General features: G+C 33.0%; 1 protein-coding gene across 1 annotated transcript in view; it reads left to right on the top strand.

The window, feature by feature from the left end:
• Positions 1 to 22,971, top strand: part of LOC133202544 (uncharacterized) — a 38,667-nt gene that overhangs the window by 10,428 nt on the left and 5,268 nt on the right. Inside the window, exons 13-43 of the mRNA XM_061338381.1 lie at positions 539 to 648; positions 854 to 912; positions 1,168 to 1,313; positions 1,399 to 1,536; positions 1,950 to 2,070; positions 2,304 to 2,452; positions 3,853 to 3,962; positions 4,168 to 4,226; positions 4,482 to 4,627; positions 4,713 to 4,850; positions 5,264 to 5,384; positions 5,618 to 5,766; positions 7,166 to 7,275; positions 7,480 to 7,538; positions 7,794 to 7,939; positions 8,025 to 8,162; positions 8,576 to 8,696; positions 8,932 to 9,080; positions 9,161 to 9,187; positions 9,991 to 10,100; positions 10,304 to 10,362; positions 10,618 to 10,763; positions 10,850 to 10,987; positions 11,399 to 11,519; positions 11,752 to 11,900; positions 11,981 to 12,007; positions 16,856 to 16,965; positions 17,193 to 17,251; positions 17,509 to 17,654; positions 17,740 to 17,877; positions 18,486 to 18,597. Coding sequence (XP_061194365.1) covers positions 539 to 648; positions 854 to 912; positions 1,168 to 1,313; positions 1,399 to 1,536; positions 1,950 to 2,070; positions 2,304 to 2,452; positions 3,853 to 3,962; positions 4,168 to 4,226; positions 4,482 to 4,627; positions 4,713 to 4,850; positions 5,264 to 5,384; positions 5,618 to 5,766; positions 7,166 to 7,275; positions 7,480 to 7,538; positions 7,794 to 7,939; positions 8,025 to 8,162; positions 8,576 to 8,696; positions 8,932 to 9,080; positions 9,161 to 9,187; positions 9,991 to 10,100; positions 10,304 to 10,362; positions 10,618 to 10,763; positions 10,850 to 10,987; positions 11,399 to 11,519; positions 11,752 to 11,900; positions 11,981 to 12,007; positions 16,856 to 16,965; positions 17,193 to 17,251; positions 17,509 to 17,654; positions 17,740 to 17,877; positions 18,486 to 18,597 — 3,511 coding nt within the window. The remainder of the gene's footprint in view (positions 1 to 538; positions 649 to 853; positions 913 to 1,167; positions 1,314 to 1,398; positions 1,537 to 1,949; positions 2,071 to 2,303; positions 2,453 to 3,852; positions 3,963 to 4,167; positions 4,227 to 4,481; positions 4,628 to 4,712; positions 4,851 to 5,263; positions 5,385 to 5,617; positions 5,767 to 7,165; positions 7,276 to 7,479; positions 7,539 to 7,793; positions 7,940 to 8,024; positions 8,163 to 8,575; positions 8,697 to 8,931; positions 9,081 to 9,160; positions 9,188 to 9,990; positions 10,101 to 10,303; positions 10,363 to 10,617; positions 10,764 to 10,849; positions 10,988 to 11,398; positions 11,520 to 11,751; positions 11,901 to 11,980; positions 12,008 to 16,855; positions 16,966 to 17,192; positions 17,252 to 17,508; positions 17,655 to 17,739; positions 17,878 to 18,485; positions 18,598 to 22,971) is intronic.

Below are 22,971 nucleotides of genomic sequence, written 5' to 3' on the forward strand. Positions count from 1 at the left end.
CTTCATCAAGTATTTATGTTAAGGTCAAGATCTAGTAAATGAGTTTAGACTTTCTTCTTGGTGCTAGATTCATTATGACGTCATAATTGATTTAAACTTAATTTTTCCCGTACTTTACGGCTTCAATAGAATCATGTAGAAAATAAAGCACTTTCATGGAATTTAATTTGAAATCATGTCAAATATAACTCCGGAACCCTTATTCCGTTTAATATCATTTTAAAGTAGAGATCAAGAAGATATGAAAAACCGTTTTCTGAGAGACTGTAGGCAATATTGATACATTTCCTTTGTCTGAGATGGAAAAAACTCCCATATTTATACCAGACTTTCTTCATTTTTCATTGAAAATGGGCAGTTTATAATATGTTTTTCCGATGAGTTTACCCCAAATTATGTCCGGATACACATTATTTTACCAAGCTATATTCGTAAAGGATCATTAAAAGAATGTGTATCTCAAATTTGAGAAATCTGTGGGCACCTTTCATTCACTAGATCTTGACCTTAAGTCACATTTTAATGTATTTTTTACCAGTGAAGAGAGTAGCCTTCAGCGTGCGATTGAGGTCCTTGAATTGGAGTGAATCTTTGTCTGATTCAGAGTCTCCATATTTTCAAGAATGGAATCGAAGTATCATTTCAAATGTAAGAATATTTCAATATAAGTTTCTACCAATTTTCATAATTTTGTGTCTTGTAGGTTGGTTTACCCAAACCCTGTGAATAAAGGGTTGTATAAATGAGCTAAATTTCAACATAGGAAAAAAAAATTGATAGTTTTTTTTTTCATAAAAAAGACGTCTTTGAAAAACTATTCAAGAAAAGAAAATCGGCATTATTTTATATTCAGATTTCAGCAGCATCTGAGAACCACCCAGCAATTCTAGGAATTACTGTGGTCAGATTTAGGTAAGTGAGGATATATGAAACTCTAGTAATGTAACGAGACTTCTATTTGATTATTTTTGTTTTCCGGTTGTCATATATAATGAGAAGAGGTCATTAAGCAACTATCTTAGTAACAGTCATCAAATTTTCTCTATCAAGCATTTAAGACTTTCATCAAGCAGTCATTCATTCCAACATAACCTAGAAATAAAAAAGAAATACTTGTACATGTTTGCTAATGAAAATTTAAGAGGAAAAAAATCATACTCCTCACAGGAAGGGAAGTGTATATGTTGATATTGAAATCAAACTGGACACCAGCAAACTGTCGCTAGCAGATCTTAAAACTTCAGTTTTCGAAGAAACAAAGAAGGGCAGAATTCACATTCTAGAAGTGGACAACTATTTCTTATTTAGAGGAGGTATGCATAATCCATAACATAAACCATAAATCACTATGGAAATATCTAGTTCGTTCCTCTTGGTAATGAAATTTTTACGACATAGAACTGAAGGACGGTGAATGTCCAGCTGTAGCAAGAAACGCCACCGGAATATGTGCAGAAGAGTGTCAGATGGACAGCAATTGTACAGGGACACAAAAATGCTGCTTTAATGGATGTGGTCATACTTGTCAAGATACAGGTTTCTTACCTTCATTTGAATTTCTTTCTCCAATTTTGGTATTAGTTTCCTGGTGTCTACTTGAAAGCATGGAATTCTTCATCAGTTATTGAATATTTTTGCATACAACCAATTTTATTTACTAAAAGAAGAATAACGTTTTATATGCTGCATAAAATTTCAATTGTAAATGAAGAAGAAGGTCACATTTTTTTTTCAAATATTTACAATCCTTTTACTACACGATTGTAAACTCTTTGTATGATGAAATTTGATTGTTATACCCCTTTTGTCAACATACATAAAAGAATGCAAATGAATTTGGTAATTACCGTATTTGCGATTGCTCTGGAAAATAAATGCTCTCACTCATACTTGAAACTAATTTCTTCTTGGGATACATTTCATTGCTCAACAATGACTTTGGTATTTAGTGGAGAATTACAAAACATCCCCCTGTGATGACATGGAGTACCTACTGGAGGTAGGGGGGAAATGTGCCCCTTTGTATAAAACTAATCTGACCACAGCTAGAGATAATCAAACATTTTGTAGGTATGTATTGACACGTTTTAATACTACATTTTTGTTGATTGTATATCGTATTACATACAAATGAATCCACTTTGAATATTGTAATACTATAATGTCAGCATTGTAAGAAGGCATAAATGATTAATATTTCATGTAGCTTATCTAAATCGAATAAATATTATGAGTTGAATACTATTTCTTTTATCAATGATTGAGATCCAAATTTTATGCATATTAAAAAAAAATTATTTTAGTGTGCTTGGTGAATTCATCAAATGTTCGATGGAAATAGTAACGAAAGAGAAAGGAGTTCAGTGTACTCTTAATCAGATATCTGCAGCCATGAGAAATCTTGGATCAAGAATGAAAGCAGACTTGAATCTGACATATAATCCTGCTGACTGTAAGGATTTTTTAGTTAATACGTGGACTTTAAACCGGATTAATTATTTTTATTGCATCCCATTTCGTTTTCAATTTCAGGCTATAAGGACATTGGAAAGATTATGGGTGAGTGTAATTTGGTCTTTAAATTTGTTTTTTAAATTAATATCTTTATTTATTTAATAATAGGAAAAAGATTGCCAGATGTGCCTATGACTCTAAGTTTATGTATAATTCATTATTCGGGGGTTGTAGGGAATGTTGGCAAGAAAGAAATTTTGATTTCATATTTTTAGGTCATACATTGCAAGGTACCTTACCCACTGACATTTTTTCAAGACATTTTAGGTATATGATTGTACCATCAGATTTTCTGAGATCAAAAGTCAGCATACATTACCAAGGGTTTTGAATAGATATCAAATGATGTAAATCCTTGTGTTATTGAAAGAAAAATATACAAAAGTTACCAAACATATAGATTTCGCTAGTATTTCCTCAAAACGTGTTTTAGAAGAGATGTACAGCATCATTAGGCATTATATGAGTTCCACAAATGTCCTTGAATTATTCGAAGTCTTCATCTATACAGGGAATGAAAAATCCAGTTCAAAACTACTCCGCGTATGTCCTTAAGACTTATATGGAGTAGAATACTTGTATACAGGGAAATTTTGGCCTCCGTTTTATTTTCGCACCTTTCACCCTAGACACAAGTGGGCGAATTTAAGATGGGACGAATTCAAAGAAAACAGTATAATTTCTTAAACAGAACTGTAACTGGACAAATTTAAAACGGGGCAAAATTGTTTGCAAGTGTGATAGGGCGATAATAACACGGGGCGAAAAAAAAACCCTGTATACAGTGCATGTACATGTATCTTCATCAAGTATTTATGTTAAGGTCAAGATCTAGTAAATGAGTTTAGACTTTCTTCTTGGTGCTAGATTCATTATGACGTCATAATTGATTTAAACTTAATTTTTCCCGTACTTTACGGCTTCAATAGAATCATGTAGAAAATAAAGCACTTTCATGGAATTTAATTTGAAATCATGTCAAATATAACTCCGGAACCCTTATTCCGTTTAATATCATTTTAAAGTAGAGATCAAGAAGATATGAAAAACCGTTTTCTGAGAGACTGTAGGCAATATTGATACATTTCCTTTGTCTGAGATGGAAAAAACTCCCATATTTATACCAGACTTTCTTCATTTTTCATTGAAAATGGGCAGTTTATAATATGTTTTTCCGATGAGTTTACCCCAAATTATGTCCGGATACACATTATTTTACCAAGCTATATTCGTAAAGGATCATTAAAAGAATGTGTATCTCAAATTTGAGAAATCTGTGGGCACCTTTCATTCACTAGATCTTGACCTTAAGTCACATTTTAATGTATTTTTTACCAGTGAAGAGAGTAGCCTTCAGCGTGCGATTGAGGTCCTTGAATTGGAGTGAATCTTTGTCTGATTCAGAGTCTCCATATTTTCAAGAATGGAATCGAAGTATCATTTCAAATGTAAGAATATTTCAATATAAGTTTCTACCAATTTTCATAATTTTGTGTCTTGTAGGTTGGTTTACCCAAACCCTGTGAATAAAGGGTTGTATAAATGAGCTAAATTTCAACATAGGAAAAAAAAATTGATAGTTTTTTTTTTCATAAAAAAGACGTCTTTGAAAAACTATTCAAGAAAAGAAAATCGGCATTATTTTATATTCAGATTTCAGCAGCATCTGAGAACCACCCAGCAATTCTAGGAATTACTGTGGTCAGATTTAGGTAAGTGAGGATATATGAAACTCTAGTAATGTAACGAGACTTCTATTTGATTATTTTTGTTTTCCGGTTGTCATATATAATGAGAAGAGGTCATTAAGCAACTATCTTAGTAACAGTCATCAAATTTTCTCTATCAAGCATTTAAGACTTTCATCAAGCAGTCATTCATTCCAACATAACCTAGAAATAAAAAAGAAATACTTGTACATGTTTGCTAATGAAAATTTAAGAGGAAAAAAATCATACTCCTCACAGGAAGGGAAGTGTATATGTTGATATTGAAATCAAACTGGACACCAGCAAACTGTCGCTAGCAGATCTTAAAACTTCAGTTTTCGAAGAAACAAAGAAGGGCAGAATTCACATTCTAGAAGTGGACAACTATTTCTTATTTAGAGGAGGTATGCATAATCCATAACATAAACCATAAATCACTATGGAAATATCTAGTTCGTTCCTCTTGGTAATGAAATTTTTACGACATAGAACTGAAGGACGGTGAATGTCCAGCTGTAGCAAGAAACGCCACCGGAATATGTGCAGAAGAGTGTCAGATGGACAGCAATTGTACAGGGACACAAAAATGCTGCTTTAATGGATGTGGTCATACTTGTCAAGATACAGGTTTCTTACCTTCATTTGAATTTCTTTCTCCAATTTTGGTATTAGTTTCCTGGTGTCTACTTGAAAGCATGGAATTCTTCATCAGTTATTGAATATTTTTGCATACAACCAATTTTATTTACTAAAAGAAGAATAACGTTTTATATGCTGCATAAAATTTCAATTGTAAATGAAGAAGAAGGTCACATTTTTTTTTCAAATATTTACAATCCTTTTACTACACGATTGTAAACTCTTTGTATGATGAAATTTGATTGTTATACCCCTTTTGTCAACATACATAAAAGAATGCAAATGAATTTGGTAATTACCGTATTTGCGATTGCTCTGGAAAATAAATGCTCTCACTCATACTTGAAACTAATTTCTTCTTGGGATACATTTCATTGCTCAACAATGACTTTGGTATTTAGTGGAGAATTACAAAACATCCCCCTGTGATGACATGGAGTACCTACTGGAGGTAGGGGGGAAATGTGCCCCTTTGTATAAAACTAATCTGACCACAGCTAGAGATAATCAAACATTTTGTAGGTATGTATTGACACGTTTTAATACTACATTTTTGTTGATTGTATATCGTATTACATACAAATGAATCCACTTTGAATATTGTAATACTATAATGTCAGCATTGTAAGAAGGCATAAATGATTAATATTTCATGTAGCTTATCTAAATCGAATAAATATTATGAGTTGAATACTATTTCTTTTATCAATGATTGAGATCCAAATTTTATGCATATTAAAAAAAAATTATTTTAGTGTGCTTGGTGAATTCATCAAATGTTCGATGGAAATAGTAACGAAAGAGAAAGGAGTTCAGTGTACTCTTAATCAGATATCTGCAGCCATGAGAAATCTTGGATCAAGAATGAAAGCAGACTTGAATCTGACATATAATCCTGCTGACTGTAAGGATTTTTTAGTTAATACGTGGACTTTAAACCGGATTAATTATTTTTATTGCATCCCATTTCGTTTTCAATTTCAGGCTATAAGGACATTGGAAAGATTATGGGTGAGTGTAATTTGGTCTTTAAATTTGTTTTTTAAATTAATATCTTTATTTATTTAATAATAGGAAAAAGATTGCCAGATGTGCCTATGACTCTAAGTTTATGTATAATTCATTATTCGGGGGTTGTAGGGAATGTTGGCAAGAAAGAAATTTTGATTTCATATTTTTAGGTCATACATTGCAAGGTACCTTACCCACTGACATTTTTTCAAGACATTTTAGGTATATGATTGTACCATCAGATTTTCTGAGATCAAAAGTCAGCATACATTACCAAGGGTTTTGAATAGATATCAAATGATGTAAATCCTTGTGTTATTGAAAGAAAAATATACAAAAGTTACCAAACATATAGATTTCGCTAGTATTTCCTCAAAACGTGTTTTAGAAGAGATGTACAGCATCATTAGGCATTATATGAGTTCCACAAATGTCCTTGAATTATTCGAAGTCTTCATCTATACAGGGAATGAAAAATCCAGTTCAAAACTACTCCGCGTATGTCCTTAAGACTTATATGGAGCAGAATACTTGTATACAGGGAAATTTTGGCCTCCGTTTTATTTTCGCACCTTTCACCCTAGACACAAGTGGGCGAATTTAAGATGGGACGAATTCAAAGAAAACAGTATAATTTCTTAAACAGAACTGTAACTGGACAAATTTAAAACGGGGCAAAATTGTTTGCAAGTGTGATAGGGCGATAATAACACGGGGCGAAAAAAAACCCTGTATACAGTGCATGTACATGTATCTTCATCAAGTATTTATGTTAAGGTCAAGATCTAGTAAATGAGTTTAGACTTTCTTCTTGGTGCTAGATTCATTATGACGTCATAATTGATTTAAACTTAATTTTTCCCGTACTTTACGGCTTCAATAGAATCATGTAGAAAATAAAGCACTTTCATGGAATTTAATTTGAAATCATGTCAAATATAACTCCGGAACCCTTATTCCGTTTAATATCATTTTAAAGTAGAGATCAAGAAGATATGAAAAACCGTTTTCTGAGAGACTGTAGGCAATATTGATACATTTCCTTTGTCTGAGATGGAAAAAACTCCCATATTTATACCAGACTTTCTTCATTTTTCATTGAAAATGGGCAGTTTATAATATGTTTTTCCGATGAGTTTACCCCAAATTATGTCCGGATACACATTATTTTACCAAGCTATATTCGTAAAGGATCATTAAAAGAATGTGTATCTCAAATTTGAGAAATCTGTGGGCACCTTTCATTCACTAGATCTTGACCTTAAGTCACATTTTAATGTATTTTTTACCAGTGAAGAGAGTAGCCTTCAGCGTGCGATTGAGGTCCTTGAATTGGAGTGAATCTTTGTCTGATTCAGAGTCTCCATATTTTCAAGAATGGAATCGAAGTATCATTTCAAATGTAAGAATATTTCAATATAAGTTTCTACCAATTTTCATAATTTTGTGTCTTGTAGGTTGGTTTACCCAAACCCTGTGAATAAAGGGTTGTATAAATGAGCTAAATTTCAACATAGGAAAAAAAATTGATAGTTTTTTTTTTCATAAAAAAGACGTCTTTGAAAAACTATTCAAGAAAAGAAAATCGGCATTATTTTATATTCAGATTTCAGCAGCATCTGAGAACCACCCAGCAATTCTAGGAATTACTGTGGTCAGATTTAGGTAAGTGAGGATATATGAAACTCTAGTAATGTAACGAGACTTCTATTTGATTATTTTTGTTTTCCGGTTGTCATATATAATGAGAAGAGGTCATTAAGCAACTATCTTAGTAACAGTCATCAAATTTTCTCTATCAAGCATTTAAGACTTTCATCAAGCAGTCATTCATTCCAACATAACCTAGAAATAAAAAAGAAATACTTGTACATGTTTGCTAATGAAAATTTAAGAGGAAAAAAATCATACTCCTCACAGGAAGGGAAGTGTATATGTTGATATTGAAATCAAACTGGACACCAGCAAACTGTCGCTAGCAGATCTTAAAACTTCAGTTTTCGAAGAAACAAAGAAGGGCAGAATTCACATTCTAGAAGTGGACAACTATTTCTTATTTAGAGGAGGTATGCATAATCCATAACATAAACCATAAATCACTATGGAAATATCTAGTTCGTTCCTCTTGGTAATGAAATTTTTACGACATAGAACTGAAGGACGGTGAATGTCCAGCTGTAGCAAGAAACGCCACCGGAATATGTGCAGAAGAGTGTCAGATGGACAGCAATTGTACAGGGACACAAAAATGCTGCTTTAATGGATGTGGTCATACTTGTCAAGATACAGGTTTCTTACCTTCATTTGAATTTCTTTCTCCAATTTTGGTATTAGTTTCCTGGTGTCTACTTGAAAGCATGGAATTCTTCATCAGTTATTGAATATTTTTGCATACAACCAATTTTATTTACTAAAAGAAGAATAACGTTTTATATGCTGCATAAAATTTCAATTGTAAATGAAGAAGAAGGTCACATTTTTTTTTCAAATATTTACAATCCTTTTACTACACGATTGTAAACTCTTTGTATGATGAAATTTGATTGTTATACCCCTTTTGTTAACATACATAAAAGAATGCAAATGAATTTGGTAATTACCGTATTTGCGATTGCTCTGGAAAATAAATGCTCTCACTCATACTTGAAACTAATTTCTTCTTGGGATACATTTCATTGCTCAACAATGACTTTGGTATTTAGTGGAGAATTACAAAACATCCCCCTGTGATGACATGGAGTACCTACTGGAGGTAGGGGGGAAATGTGCCCCTTTGTATAAAACTAATCTGACCACAGCTAGAGATAATCAAACATTTTGTAGGTATGTATTGACACGTTTTAATACTACATTTTTTGTTGATTGTATATCGTATTACATACAAATGAATCCACTTTGAATATTGTAATACTATAATGTCAGCATTGTAAGAAGGCATAAATGATTAATATTTCATGTAGCTTATCTAAATCGAATAAATATTATGAGTTGAATACTATTTCTTTTATCAATGATTGAGATCCAAATTTTATGCATATTTAAACAACAATTATTTTAGTGTGCTTGGTGAATTCATCAAATGTTCGATGGAAATAGTAACGAAAGAGAAAGGAGTTCAGTGTACTCTTAATCAGATATCTGCAGCCATGAGAAATCTTGGATCAAGAATGAAAGCAGACTTGAATCTGACATATAATCCTGCTGACTGTAAGGATTTTTTAGTTAATACGTGGACTTTAAACCGGATTAATTATTTTTATTGCATCCCATTTTGTTTTCAATTTCAGGCTATAAGGACATTGGAAAGATTATGGGTGAGTGTAATTTGGTCTTTAAATTTGTTTTTTAAATTAATATCTTTATTTATTTAATAATAGGAAAAAGATTGCCAGATGTGCCTATGACTCTAAGTTTATGTATAATTCATTATTCAGGGGTTGTAGAGAATGTTGGCAAGAAAGAAATTTTGATTTCATATTTTTAGGTCATACATTGCAAGGTACCTTACCCACTGACAATTTTTCAAGACATTTTAGGTATATGATTGTACCATCAGATTTTCTGAGATCAAAAGTCAGCATACATTACCAAGGGTTTTGAATAGATATCAAATGATGTAAATCCTTGTGTTATTGAAAGAAAAATATACAAAAGTTACCAAACATATAGATTTCGCTAGTATTTCCTCAAAACGTGTTTTAGAAGAGATGTACAGCATCATTAGGCATTATATGAGTTCCACAAATGTCTTTGAATTATTCGAAGTCTTCATCTATACGGGGAATGAAAAATTCAGTTCAAAACTACTCTGTGTATGTCCTTAAGACTTATATGGAGCAGAATATTTGTATACAGGGAAAGTTTGGCCTCCGTTTTATTTTCGTCCCTTTCACCCTAGACACAAGTGGGCGAATTTAAGATGGGACGAATTCAAAGAAAACAGTATAATTTCTTAAACAGAACTGTAACTGGACAAATTTAAAACGGGGCAAAATTGTTTGCAAGTGTGATAGGGCGATAATAACACGGGGCGAAAAAAAACCCTGTATACAGTGCATGTACATGTATCTTCATCAAGTATTTATGTTAAGTCACATTTTAATGTATTTTTTACCAGTGAAGAGAGTAGCTTTCAGCGTGCGATTGAGGTCCTTGAATTGGAGTGAATCTTTGTCTGATTCAGAGTCTCCATATTTTCAAGAATGGAATCGAAGTATCATTTCAAATGTAAGAATATTTCAATATAAGTTTCTACCAATTTTCATAATTTTGTGTCTTGTAGGTTGGTTTACCCAAACCCTGTGAATAAAGGGTTGTATAAATGTGCTAATTTTCAACATAGGAAAAAAAATTGATAGTTTTTTTTTCATAAAAAAGACGTCTTTGAAAAACTATTCAAGAAAAGAAAATCGGCATTATTTTATATTCAGATTTCAGCAGCATCTGAGAACCACCCAGCAATTCTAGGAATTACTGTGGTCAGATTTAGGTAAGTGAGGATATATGAAACTCTAGTAATGTAACGAGACTTCTATTTGATTATTTTTGTTTTCCGGTTGTCATATATAATAAGAAGAGGTCATTAAGCAACTATCTTAGTAACAGTCATCAAATTTTCTCTATCAAGCATTTAAGACTTTCATCAAGCAGTCATTCATTCCAACATAACCTAGAAATAAAAAAGAAATACTTGTACATGTTTGCTAATGAAAATTTAAGAGGAAAAAAATCATACTCCTCACAGGAAGGGAAGTGTATATGTTGATATTGAAATCAAACTGGACACCAGCAAACTGTCGCTAGCAGATCTTAAAACTTCAGTTTTCGAAGAAACAAAGAAGGGCAGAATTCACATTCTAGAAGTGGACAACTATTTCTTATTTAGAGGAGGTATGCATAATCCATATCATAAACCATAAATCACTATAGAAATATCTAGTTCGTTCCTCTTGGTAATGAAATTTTTTACGACATAGAACTGAAGGACGGTGAATGTCCAGCTGTAGCAAGAAACGCCACCGGAATATGTGCAGAAGAGTGTCAGATGGACAGCAATTGTACAGGGACACAAAAATGCTGCTTTAATGGATGTGGTCATACTTGTCAAGATACAGGTTTCTTACCTTCATTTGAATTTCTTTCTCCAATTTTGGTATTAGTTTCCTGGTGTCTACTTGAAAGCATGGAATTCTTCATCAGTTATTGAATATTTTTGCATACAACCAATTTTATTTACTAAAAGAAGAATAACGTTTTATATGCTGCATAAAATTTCAATTGTAAATGAAGAAGAAGGTCACATTTTTTTTCAAATATTTACAATCCTTTTACTACACGATTGTAAACTCTTTGTATGATGAAATTTGATTGTTATACCCCTTTTGTTAACATACATAAAAGAATGCAATGAATTTGGTAATTACCGTATTTGCGATTGCTCTGGAAAATAAATGCTCTCACTCATACTTGAAACTAATTTCTTCTTGGGATACATTTCATTGCTCAACAATGACTTTGGTATTTAGTGGAGAATTACAAAACATCCCCCTGTGATGACATGGAGTACCTACTGGAGGTAGGGGGGAAATGTGCCCCTTTGTATAAAACTAATCTGACCACAGCTAGAGATAATCAAACATTTTGTAGGTATGTATTGACACGTTTTAATACTACATTTTTTGATTATATATCGTATTACATACAAATGAATCCACTTTGAATATTGTAATACTATAATGTCAGCATTGTAAGAAGGCATAAATGATTAATATTTCATGTAGCTTATCTAAATCGAATAAATATTATGAGTTGAATACTATTTCTTTTATCAATGATTGAGATCCAAATTTTATGCATATTTAAAAAACAATTATTTTAGCGTGCTTGGTGAATTCATCAAATGTTCGATGGAAATAGTAACGAAAGAGAAAGGAGTTCAGTGTACTCTTAATCAGATATCTGCAGCCATGAGAAATCTTGGATCAAGAATGAAAGCAGACTTGAATCTGACATATAATCCTGCTGACTGTAAGGATTTTTTAGTTAATACGTGGACTTTAAACCGGATTAATTATTTTTATTGCATCCCATTTTGTTTTCAATTTCAGGCTATAAGGACATTGGAAAGATTATGGGTGAGTGTAATTTGGTCTTTAAATTTGTTTTTTAAATTAATATCTTTATTTATTTAATAATAGGAAAAAGATTGCCAGATGTGCCTATGACTCTAAGTTTATGTATAATTCATTATTCGGGGGTTGTAGGGAATGTTGGCAAGAAAGAAATTTTGATTTCATATTTTTAGGTCATACATTGCAAGGTACCTTACCCACTGACATTTTTTCAAGACATTTTAGGTATATGATTGTACCATCAGATTTTCTGAGATCAAAAGTCAGCATACATTACCAAGGGTTTTGAATAGATATCAAATGATGTAAATCCTTGTGTTGTTGAAAGAAAAATATACAAAAGTTACCAAACATATAGATTTCGCTAGTATTTCCTCAAAACGTGTTTTAGAAGAGATGTACAGCATCATTAGGCATTATATGAATTCCACAAATGTCCTTGAATTATTCGAAGTCTTCATGTATACAAGGAATGAAAAATTCAGTTCAAAACTACTCTGCGTATGTTCTTAAGACTTTTATGGAGCAGAATACTTGTATACAGGGAAATTTTCGCCTCCGTTTTATTTTCGCCTTTCATCCTAGACACAAGTGGGCGAATTTAAGATGGGACGAATTCAAAGAAAACAGTATAATTTCTTTAACAGAACTGTAAATGGACAAAGAAGAAAGTACATTATGCACCAAAATCGGCCCTGTCCCCAAATCTGACGAAGATTTTTTTGAAGCATGTCTACGATGTCCTCTTTTTAATTCAGCTTAATTTTTGTAATTATCTCAAATCAATTTTCCTACAAAGCTATCTTATTATATGTAGTTTCTTTGGAAAATAACACTATGACGTTATGACGTCAACTTAGCGACGCTATGCAAATACGAGGGTTGTTGAAAAGTTCGTTATATTACTCTCATGAAATATTAAAAAAGAACACATTTTCTTATATAAAAAATATTTATTTTATTGATGTGTGAAGTTTCATTCCATTCGATTTAACAGAAATCAATTTACTTAATTTTGAAATCAACATGTTTGGTAACCCCGGAGCTGCATTACAACGTCCAAAAACATTGCGTCATGGTGTTTTCATATCACACAGTTTAGTCCAATAGGCAATTATTAAAAGCGTTTCTCTATCAAATTCTTTTTTTTTTTGCTAACAATCGTACCAGTAGCATAATTTAATTTTGTTTGTCCGTTTTCTTTATTTTTTTAATTTTACCGCGTAAATGTGCATTTACAAGATCAGCAACTTTGAAGCGCCTTTCTCTTTCCACGATTTTACCAACTCAAAGTTTCTGTTCACATTTTTTTTTTGTTTTTACTGATAATCCATTTTCTCACAGACCGCCCTTGTCTGATACAGAGTTTTAATCATTCGAAAACAGCCTCTATCATTTATACACATATGCACGAATCGCTTTTGACATTTGCTCTCTACAATATTTTCAGAGTTTATTCTGAAGATTTCCAGAGTACAACACAAAATTTGTTATACCTTTAAAAACTGGTTTCTATATAAATCTATACACATTCCCAATGTTGTACTGAGCGGTCATAAAAAAATCGATGTTTGGCCGCGGAGTAAGATATTTGACCTGTCGATGAGAAATTGAACCGCTTACGTCAAAATTGTGGGCGGGATCAGCTAAATCTCATTTGCATTCGTTGGTGTTCGACAGTGACGAAATTGCCCAATTTTAACCGCAGTGGTTTGCGTAAATTTACCTATGGAATCTAGCACAAGATACAAAGGTATAACAAAACATTTATTGACTATGTTCTGTGCTCGGGCAAAATGCGTTTTGTCGACCCATCGATCGGTTAAATATTGGCCTCAGACAAACAGTTTGGTTTTTGGGTCCTAAAATATACGTACAAATGAAACTAAGATTACTTTATATGATTTTTAAAACGATAGAGAGAGAGAGAGAGAGAGAGAGAGAGAGAGATGCTTAACGCATATTTAATAGTACTTTTATCATAAGTATCCGATTATTCTAATTCAAGCAAGAGTTTGATTTTCAAAAGCTAGACTATTTTTTATGCGAATTCCTTGGTTTGTTTTTAAGATTGCATTAAAACTTTTAACACTATTTTATAGAATGTCAGATTCCCTATAAAATTTTATGAAAAAGCATTAAAGATATTTTCGAAAAAGTATTTGAAATTTTAATTAATTGATAACATCAAAAGGGCAAATTCCCCGGGCCATCCTTTCCAACGAGTCGCGGCGTCATACACGAATTTATCTAAATAAAATGAGTTTAAAACGTTTCTGTCGTCATCTGAAAAAGCCCCCCCCCCCCCCCCCAAAAAAAAAAAAATTAAAAAGTGCTGTCATTTGATCAATAATTTTATATGTCACCGGATGGTCCTTCTCAAATGCACGAATCAAGTATCCCCCCCCCCCTTATAAGCTGGTAGAGATGCAGCACTTCTCTTGGATAGTTGGCATAGGCAACTTTCTATCGCATTTTCTTTAGCAAGTTATTGAGGCTTTTTTTCACCAATTCAGTATAGCTTTTCCAAAAATAAATAAATAAATAAAATATAAATAAAATATAAATAAACATGTACTTTCTTTTAAGAACGTACATATAATTATAGATAAATACCGTTGCTTGAAGTTTTGCTCAATATGAGAACCTATCTTTAAGTAAGTATTGTAAGCCTTCGATACCAAACCTATGGAGAGAAAGATCACAGGCATTTATGCCTGCTTTTCAGTCCATTTCAGGTAGAGCGCTCGCTCCGTGATTGGAAGGTCGTGTGTTCGAATCACGGCCGCGACCGACCTCAGTCGATGAAAAATAGGTAGCAACTGTTCCTTCGTCAAGCGCTCGGCACTTTGAAGTGAAAGTTGCGGTTCTTTCGGATGAGACCTTAAAAACCGAGGCCCCGTGTCTCGGTAGGTTCAAACTTTTTTTCACAATCAATTTTTCCCCCAATACACTAAATTACTAAACTTTACCTATGCTACAGCAAACAGAAGGGGGAGGGGCAGTCTGTCAATGAACATTTTCAAAGTTTGGAAAAAAGTGGGAAGTGGCCCTGCCCCCTGATTCTTCGTGCATGATAAATAACTTTTTTTCAGACTTGTCCACACTGACAGATAATTTTGTTCCACAGTATATACTTACATTTAATTGTGTGATACACATACACCGCCGTAATGGGGTGAAAGAAATTGGTGACAGGTAAAAGTGCTGAAAAGTGAACCCCTCATCCGATACAGCTTTTTATTTTTTTTTATTTGTCCGAAATTCTTTTTTGGACCTTTCTGTCCCATTCGAGAATTTTTCACTCATATACCGGTGAAGGGCTTCAAATTTTGACCTTTACTCGGCACTCAGGGCTATTGAGCAGTGAGGGATCTTTATCGTGCCAAAGCCTGCCGTGACACGGGGCCTCGGTTTTTAAGGTCTCATCCGAAAGACCCGCAACTTTCACTCCAAAGTGCCGAGCGCATGGCGAAGGAACAGTTGCTACCTATTTTTTATCGACTTAGGTCTGTCGCGGCCGAGATTCGAACTCACGACCTCCCGAACACGGAGCGAGCGCTCTACCGACTGAGCTACCGTGAACGGTGATCTTAAGTAGAATATACAGGTGAAAATAAATTTTACTAGGTGAAATATGAGCCTTTGTTTTTATATGCATAATATTATCGACAATGTCTACAATATAAACTTATGCAGATGCAACACGCTTAAATTGTGCGTGGAATTATAAAATCTGAAAATATATAATTGAAGCATCATCCGTGCACTTGTATAAATGACTAAAAATACAAGACTTCAGAATATTAATTAATCTGATCAGTCCTGACCAACGGTATCCAAAATATTGGGAATTTATCCCCCCCCCCCAATCCAAAAAAAAATGTGTTGCAAGGGGACCTATTGTGACGTCATCTTTGGGTTTATTGCGTAATTTATTTACATACATGCAGACGTCAACTAGGCCGTTTTAGTAGCAAAATAAAATAAAGGCTAGGATTTAAGCATTTTCTTTTCTGCAATAATACTTTTAATGATTTCATTTGTCAGCTGAACATTTTTTTTTTTACTTCATTGCTTTAGTATATATATTAAATTGATCTCTTCCCTTCTTGTTGGCAACATTTATCAAGTGTAAGGCTTATTTGTATAAAATATTATCGCAATTTGTCATTTCTATAAAACATTCTTTTTAGTTTTTATGCTATTTTCATGACAAATATATTTGTATAAGCAATATAAATAAGGCCAATCAGTGATAAATTTATATTTAAACATTATTACACGAAATACACCATTATTATTACTCCTAGATAAGAATTCGCCTCTCGACTAACTCGGTATCGTCACCGGAAATAGTCATGAAATGTCAAAATTAACATACTGCACATTCCTCATGCAAATTCTTACCATTATTTTTGCTTGTCTTTTATCCAATTATTTTCAAATATATATGTTTTATTTTGCTCGAGGGGTGTGCACTACTTCAATTTTGGGAATTTGTTGTAAAAATAGTGGAAAAATAGCAATTTCCGGGAAGGACGGATGTTTAAACCCTGTGAATACCTCTAATCAACGTACTTGCGAAATTTTGTTATGCATATATCAAAACTACCAGTCTTCATCTACATGTACACAGTAGTTATATTTTTTCAACCGTGTATATCAAAATACGAAAAAAATTGTGGGCCTTCGAATTATACATAACGTACTTAGTTTTTTAAAATTTGGTAAAATTGTTTGCAAGTGTGATAGGGCGATAAAACACGGGGAGAAAATAACCCTGTATACAGTACATGTATCTTCATCAAGTATTTATGTTAAGTCACATTTTAATGTATTTTTTACCAGTGAAGAGAGTAGCCTTCAGCGTGCGATTGAGGTCCTTGAATTGGAGTGAATCTTTGTCTGATTCAGAGTCTCCATATTTTCAAGAATGGAATCGAAGTATCATTTCAAATGTAAGAATTTTTCAATATAAGTTTCTACCAATTTTCATAATTTTGTGTCTTGTAGGTTGGTTTACCCAAACCCTGTGAATAAAGGGATGTATAAATGTGTTAATTTTCAACATAGGAAAAAAAAGAAATTGATAGTTTTTTTTTTTTTTTTTTTTTTTTTTTTAAATAAAAAAGACGTCTTTGAAAAACTATTCAAGAAAAGAAAATCAGCATTATTTTGTATTCAGATTTCAGCAGCATCTGAGAACCACCCAGCAATTCTAGGAATTACTGTGGTCAGATTTAGGTAAGTGAGGATATATGAAACTCTAGTAATGTAACGAGACTTCTATTTGATTATTTTTGTTTTCCGGTTGTCATATATAATGAGAAGAGGTCATTAAGCAACTGTCTAAGTAACAGTCATCAAATTTTCTCTATCAAGCATTTAAGACTTTCATCAAGCAGGCATTCATTCCAACATAACCTAGAAATAAAAAAGAAATACTTGTACACGTTTGCTTATGAAAATTTAAGAGGAAAAAAAATCATACTCCCTTACAGAAAGGGAAGTGTATATGTTGATATTGAAATCAAACTGGACACCAGCAAACTGTCGCTAGCAGATCTTGAAGCTTCAGTTTTCGAAGAAACAAAGAAGGGAAGAATTCACATTCTAGAAGTGGACAACTATTTCTTATTTAGAGGAGGTATGCATAATCCATATCATAAACCATAAATATCTATAGAAATATCTAGTTCGTTCCTCTTGGTAATGAAATTTTTACGACATAGAAATGAAGGACGGTGAATGTCCAGCTGTAGCAAGAAACGCCACCGGAATATGTGCAGAAGAGTGTCAGATGGACAGCAATTGTACAGGGACACAAAAATGCTGCTTTAATGGATGTGGTCATACTTGTCAAGATACAGGTTTCTATATTAAAATGAAATTTCATGTGATATGAAATGTGTAGTAGGAAAAAGGTATACATTAAAGAATTTTAGTTACAATTGAATCTAACGAAGCAGATGTATTATAATATGTATCTGTATAGCCCAGTCTAGCAAAGTAAAAGGGACCAAGAAATTCAATGTCAGGTATGCTCTGAAAGTATGTATTATTTTTTTAAGTTTTTGTCACGAATTTTAAAAATTATACATACTTACAGATCACACTTAACCTGTCATTGACTTTCCTGGTCCCTTTTACTTTGCTAGACCTAGCTTTCCATAATTTCATCAAATATCTTTATCAAGGGGTTTGTTCATCATAGCTTTTTTAATGTAAAATAATCATGCATTGTTTTGTTCTTGACATTTTACACTTTCATTATTGCTTCGATTTATAGAGTACGTAATCTACACTCAACAACTAGCCTTGAAATTTGACATTTCCTTTCGATAAAACATTTGATGATCATCGCGCAAGAAGCATTGCACGTCTTTTGACGCACATTTTTTCTTGTAAATATTTTTAATTGTGCGTCCTTTTTTCCTCAATGGAAAATCCTACTTGATGCTATCATATCATTTTGTAGAAGCGAAAGTGAATGCATGTGACAACATTACATACGTGAAAGAAGCTAGTGATAAGTGTCTCACAGAGCATCAAGCTAATCTGACAACTTCAGACTTCCATGCTTTCTGCAGGTATTTATCCACACGATATTTTCGTTTAAAAAAGAGCTTTGCCTGTTTTTCACATTCCACAAAATTAAAAAAAAAAAACTTTCTTACACCCTTCAAATTCACGTATTTTTTTTTTTTAAATCTCTACCCAACTCCTTTTCTGACTTTGCGTTGCTCCTGAGTGAAAAGAGTAAAAAAAAAAAAGGAGTCCGTTCTATTGCTGTGTGACATATTAATCTTTCATTTACGGACTTTGTTTATAGTATCGGAGGGGGGAAATTGGTTTTCGTGGACATCTGCGTTAACCGATCACCGGTCGCTGTGTATCCACATAAAAAATCCACATCCCAGCTGTTATTAAGGTCTTCCGTTTCCAACGGAAGACCTTCTACTGATTGTGACGATTAAGATTATTCTTATTATTCTTTTTTTTTCCTAGACGCCAACTTTGACGCTTCATATCTTCCTCATTTTTAAACAGATTTTGTTCAAATTTTCAGAGCTTTTAGACTTTACAAAACACTGTCAGAATACCGTAATACAATTCGGAAATTACCTTCCGTTCACGAGTTATTCCCCTTTGATTGAATTTTGCATGCCTCCGATTTCCAGACAAAGGCTCAGAAATGGTTATAATTGGAGCACAAAACCCTTTGAAATTGAAAAGAGGAAGCATTGAAGTTGTGCACATCGGTTTTTGTTTTTTGATTTTTGCATTAAAAATGGCGCTAGAGAGGGGTCAAAAGTTAGAACGCGGAAAACAGCAAAAAATTTGACATATTTTCCTTTATATCTTGAAAACTAGAAATATTTTGTTAAGACATGTAGAACAAAAGTTGTGCATAATTGCAAGGGCTTTCATATTATACTATTTAAAAGGGGCTGGCCCCTATGATTAGGGATCTTGGGCCCTTAAAAGTTTTTGCTTTATAACTCAAAAACGGTAAATATTTCGATCTGGATCTTGGGAACAAAACTGTTCTTTTACACCTTTTTGATCTAATGAAAATGTTGTTTTGTTCGAGTATACCATGGGTATTGCGTAATACGTATTAGAAAGCAGGCCAGGTAAACAGGTAACGTTTTTCATTCGGCAAGGAAATCAGACCTCTTCATGTGTATAACTTAAACAGACTTGCTATCAATAATATACCCTGCGGTATTTAATGTTAATTTTCTTTTTAATAAGGTTTAAAACGTGGTTTATGGTTCACTATTAAATTATTTATTACAACTAGTCTTTCTTTTCTTCTTTTTTAAATTAGATTAATAGTGTTCAAAAGCGGAGAATATTAAATCTATCTTTCTACGTTTATTATTACAACAAACTTTGTAAGTGATTTTAAACTGTATGCATTGAATAATTCACGATCATTAGCTGTATGCATATTACGGTCTCCATGTTCAGCTCGATGTTTAGTTATGTAACCCAACGCGCGAATCCCACGCCTTTGATCGAGGTCACCAGTGTACTAGCCACCTGTGGCAATAAACAAAGCTAGTATTTGTGATCGCGTATAATGTCAATTTTGTACAAAGAGCTATTAATTAATGGAAAGTTATGTTTTTGATTATATTGAATCAGTAAGATTACTTTACCGATCTTTTATAATCTTAATTCCAAACACTGGTGCATAAAAATCATTTTGAATTTTAATCGCTGTTTTTGTCTGTTCACGCAACAATACATTTAAAAAAAGTATTGCTCTATCCCGTGTTGTTGTATTTTAATTCATCTGCAATTGTAATTGAATGGGGGCTTCGGTAAATAATTGTAATTACTACGCATGCTACGCACATATTATTTTTACCATCACTCTTGTGAATGTCCATTTATTATTTATAGAATTAAATAAACATTAACATAAATAAAAATTCCTTCAAATATACATGTAATATAATTCAAGTCTTTGTAATATAGCAAACAGTTTCATCCATCTCTGCCGCTTTGTGTCTTAAGTATTGTAGTCCAGTCCTCGTTTACATACACGTGGCCACAGAGAGCCGCGGGCACCTCGATGTTGAACAAATTATTTTTTCTACTTAACTTGTTACTGTATGCGAACAAAATGATAAACGTGTAATTATTTATAGGTTCCCATTATTTTTTCTGAAAATCAGAACACATTTATCAGCTCTCTTAAGGTTTTACGGACACATACAATGTACACGCATGCAAGTACAGAACATGCACGTTTTATAAGTGCATATGCAAGAGCGCCCCAAATATATGCATATCGAGAGTTTGAAATACAGAAAAATTCTAAATCCCGTATTTTTTTTTTTTTTCATTATTTTTGCAATAAAATATCGACTACACTGAAATTATTTTATTGATTTACAGCATATATTAAAGTGAATTATAGGTCCGCTGAGTTGATCATGAGTTGTTTTTATAACGGGTAGTCCTCCTGGCCAGTCATCGTCACGGATTGTAACATCGTAATTACACAGGTAAATGCTAAGATTTCAATCCATATATTTTCCATAAGAAATGAATTACCGGGAGATGTCTCGTTTTCTCTGATCATATATTAATTGGCAGCGTTTATGAACAGCTGTTAAAACACAGGCCTTTGTAAACCGGTAAATCACAAAAAAGAAAAATCCGAGACATAAAAAACAGAAAATATAAATGTCTCTGGAAATAACATTGCCTTTAGATAACTAAAATAAATTAATGTCCGCCAATTTTTGAATTAATCCGAACATTCATTGATGTGTATCGGTATAGTGTACCTGTACAGGCAGTGTGTATATTTTTATGAAGCCTTCGTCCAAACGAACAATATAATAAATCTTGAATGAATTAACTAACCTTTTCAGTACACACACATTCGCCTATACCTGAGATCTAATCAAAATCAGATCTTTTTTACGGCCCGGAATTCTGATAGTCGCTGTATTTCTAATCTGATTGACTATACACGTACCTTTAACAAATATTCTTTAATTTTCTTCGGGACCCCTGCATCACTACTCAGGTGCTGTACCGACTGAGCTACCCAGGCCGATATCCACGACCCAAACCATTACAGTTTAATTAATAAATAATTAATAAAACTTTTATTAACTAATATCTTCATTTTTTTTAAAACAAATTTTTAACTTAATTATAAGAAATCAATGCAGGTGCTCCACGTGTCAATTATTGTGATAGAGGTACTTACCACGTGACCTGATCATAATGCATTCATATTGGTCAACTCTGTGATGCATGTGTGTATTTATCAAACCTTTCAAACTCTTCCCTCTTGACACCATCTTTAAGTGTATTAAAAAGTCAAGCGACTTCCTGTCAATTTTGAATATCGCCACCGCACGTGTATTTTGAACTTTGATCACCAATTTCATTATTTTCATCAATAATAAATATCCTTTTAGCCTGTCATTTTCGGAATTTTAAAAACTAAACTTCACACAAAAAATCACGGACTTCTTGTTAAAATATAATGCAAACAAACGACTGAAACATCTTGAACACAAGAAGGGTTGGTGAGGTGCATAACTACATGTATAAAATAAAAAAAAGCAAAGGCGGATCCAGGGCCGGCGCGCCGGGCGCACGCACCCCCCCCCCCCCTTCCGTCCCGTTTTCGAATTTTTTGTATGTAGAACTAAAATGTCCATTATCCTTGAATCAAGGAAAAAACATCTCTTATTTGTAAGAATTTGTCAACTTCTGGGGGCTTCGCCCCTGGATCCCCACCAGGGCTTTGTTATAGACCCTCTGGGGGCTTCATTGCAGCCCCCCCCAGACCCCTCCCCTGCCTTCTACTTTGCCCCCCCCCCCCCGTTATGAAATTCCTGGATCTGCCACTGCAAGGGGCGTAATAAACAAGAATAATATAACTTTGAAGGGATGTGATCATCGGTATTGGTACTTTTACCTATGATATATACACAAGGACTTCTAGATCTACACGACAGAAATAAAGCTTGAGCGGTAGCTCTGCTTTAAAACATGTATCTACTTTTCGGTACAATCATAGAAAATTATAAGTATTTAGCAAATCCTTGCTACAAAGCACAAACACCATAATATTAAACTTGACATGTAACTAAAATTATTCCATCAATAATCCACGAACATACATTGAAAGGATTATAAATATCTGTAGAAATTAAAAAGCAATTTGGAATTTTTTTAAAAAAAAAACTGTCGGCGAGTTTCTTATTGCTGCTATTGCGTTGAACATGCCATTTGATTGACAATCTCTCTATATATGTAATATAGAATTTTTTGCATTATTTTCAATTTTTATCTTAATAATTAAATATTACTGATTATTTCTATTTTTATCATTATTTTGTACTACACGTATGTGTTTGTGGTTTAAGTGCAAAGTTAGGCTGTAGATTATAAAACTATAACATATGCCAGGACAGACATTT

Source organism: Saccostrea echinata, unplaced genomic scaffold, assembly GCF_033153115.1.
Source record: "Saccostrea echinata isolate AGI-Se365-2 ecotype Australia unplaced genomic scaffold, CSIRO_AGI_Sech_v1 ptg000047l, whole genome shotgun sequence".
Classification (NCBI taxonomy): Eukaryota; Metazoa; Mollusca; class Bivalvia; order Ostreida; family Ostreidae; genus Saccostrea; species Saccostrea echinata.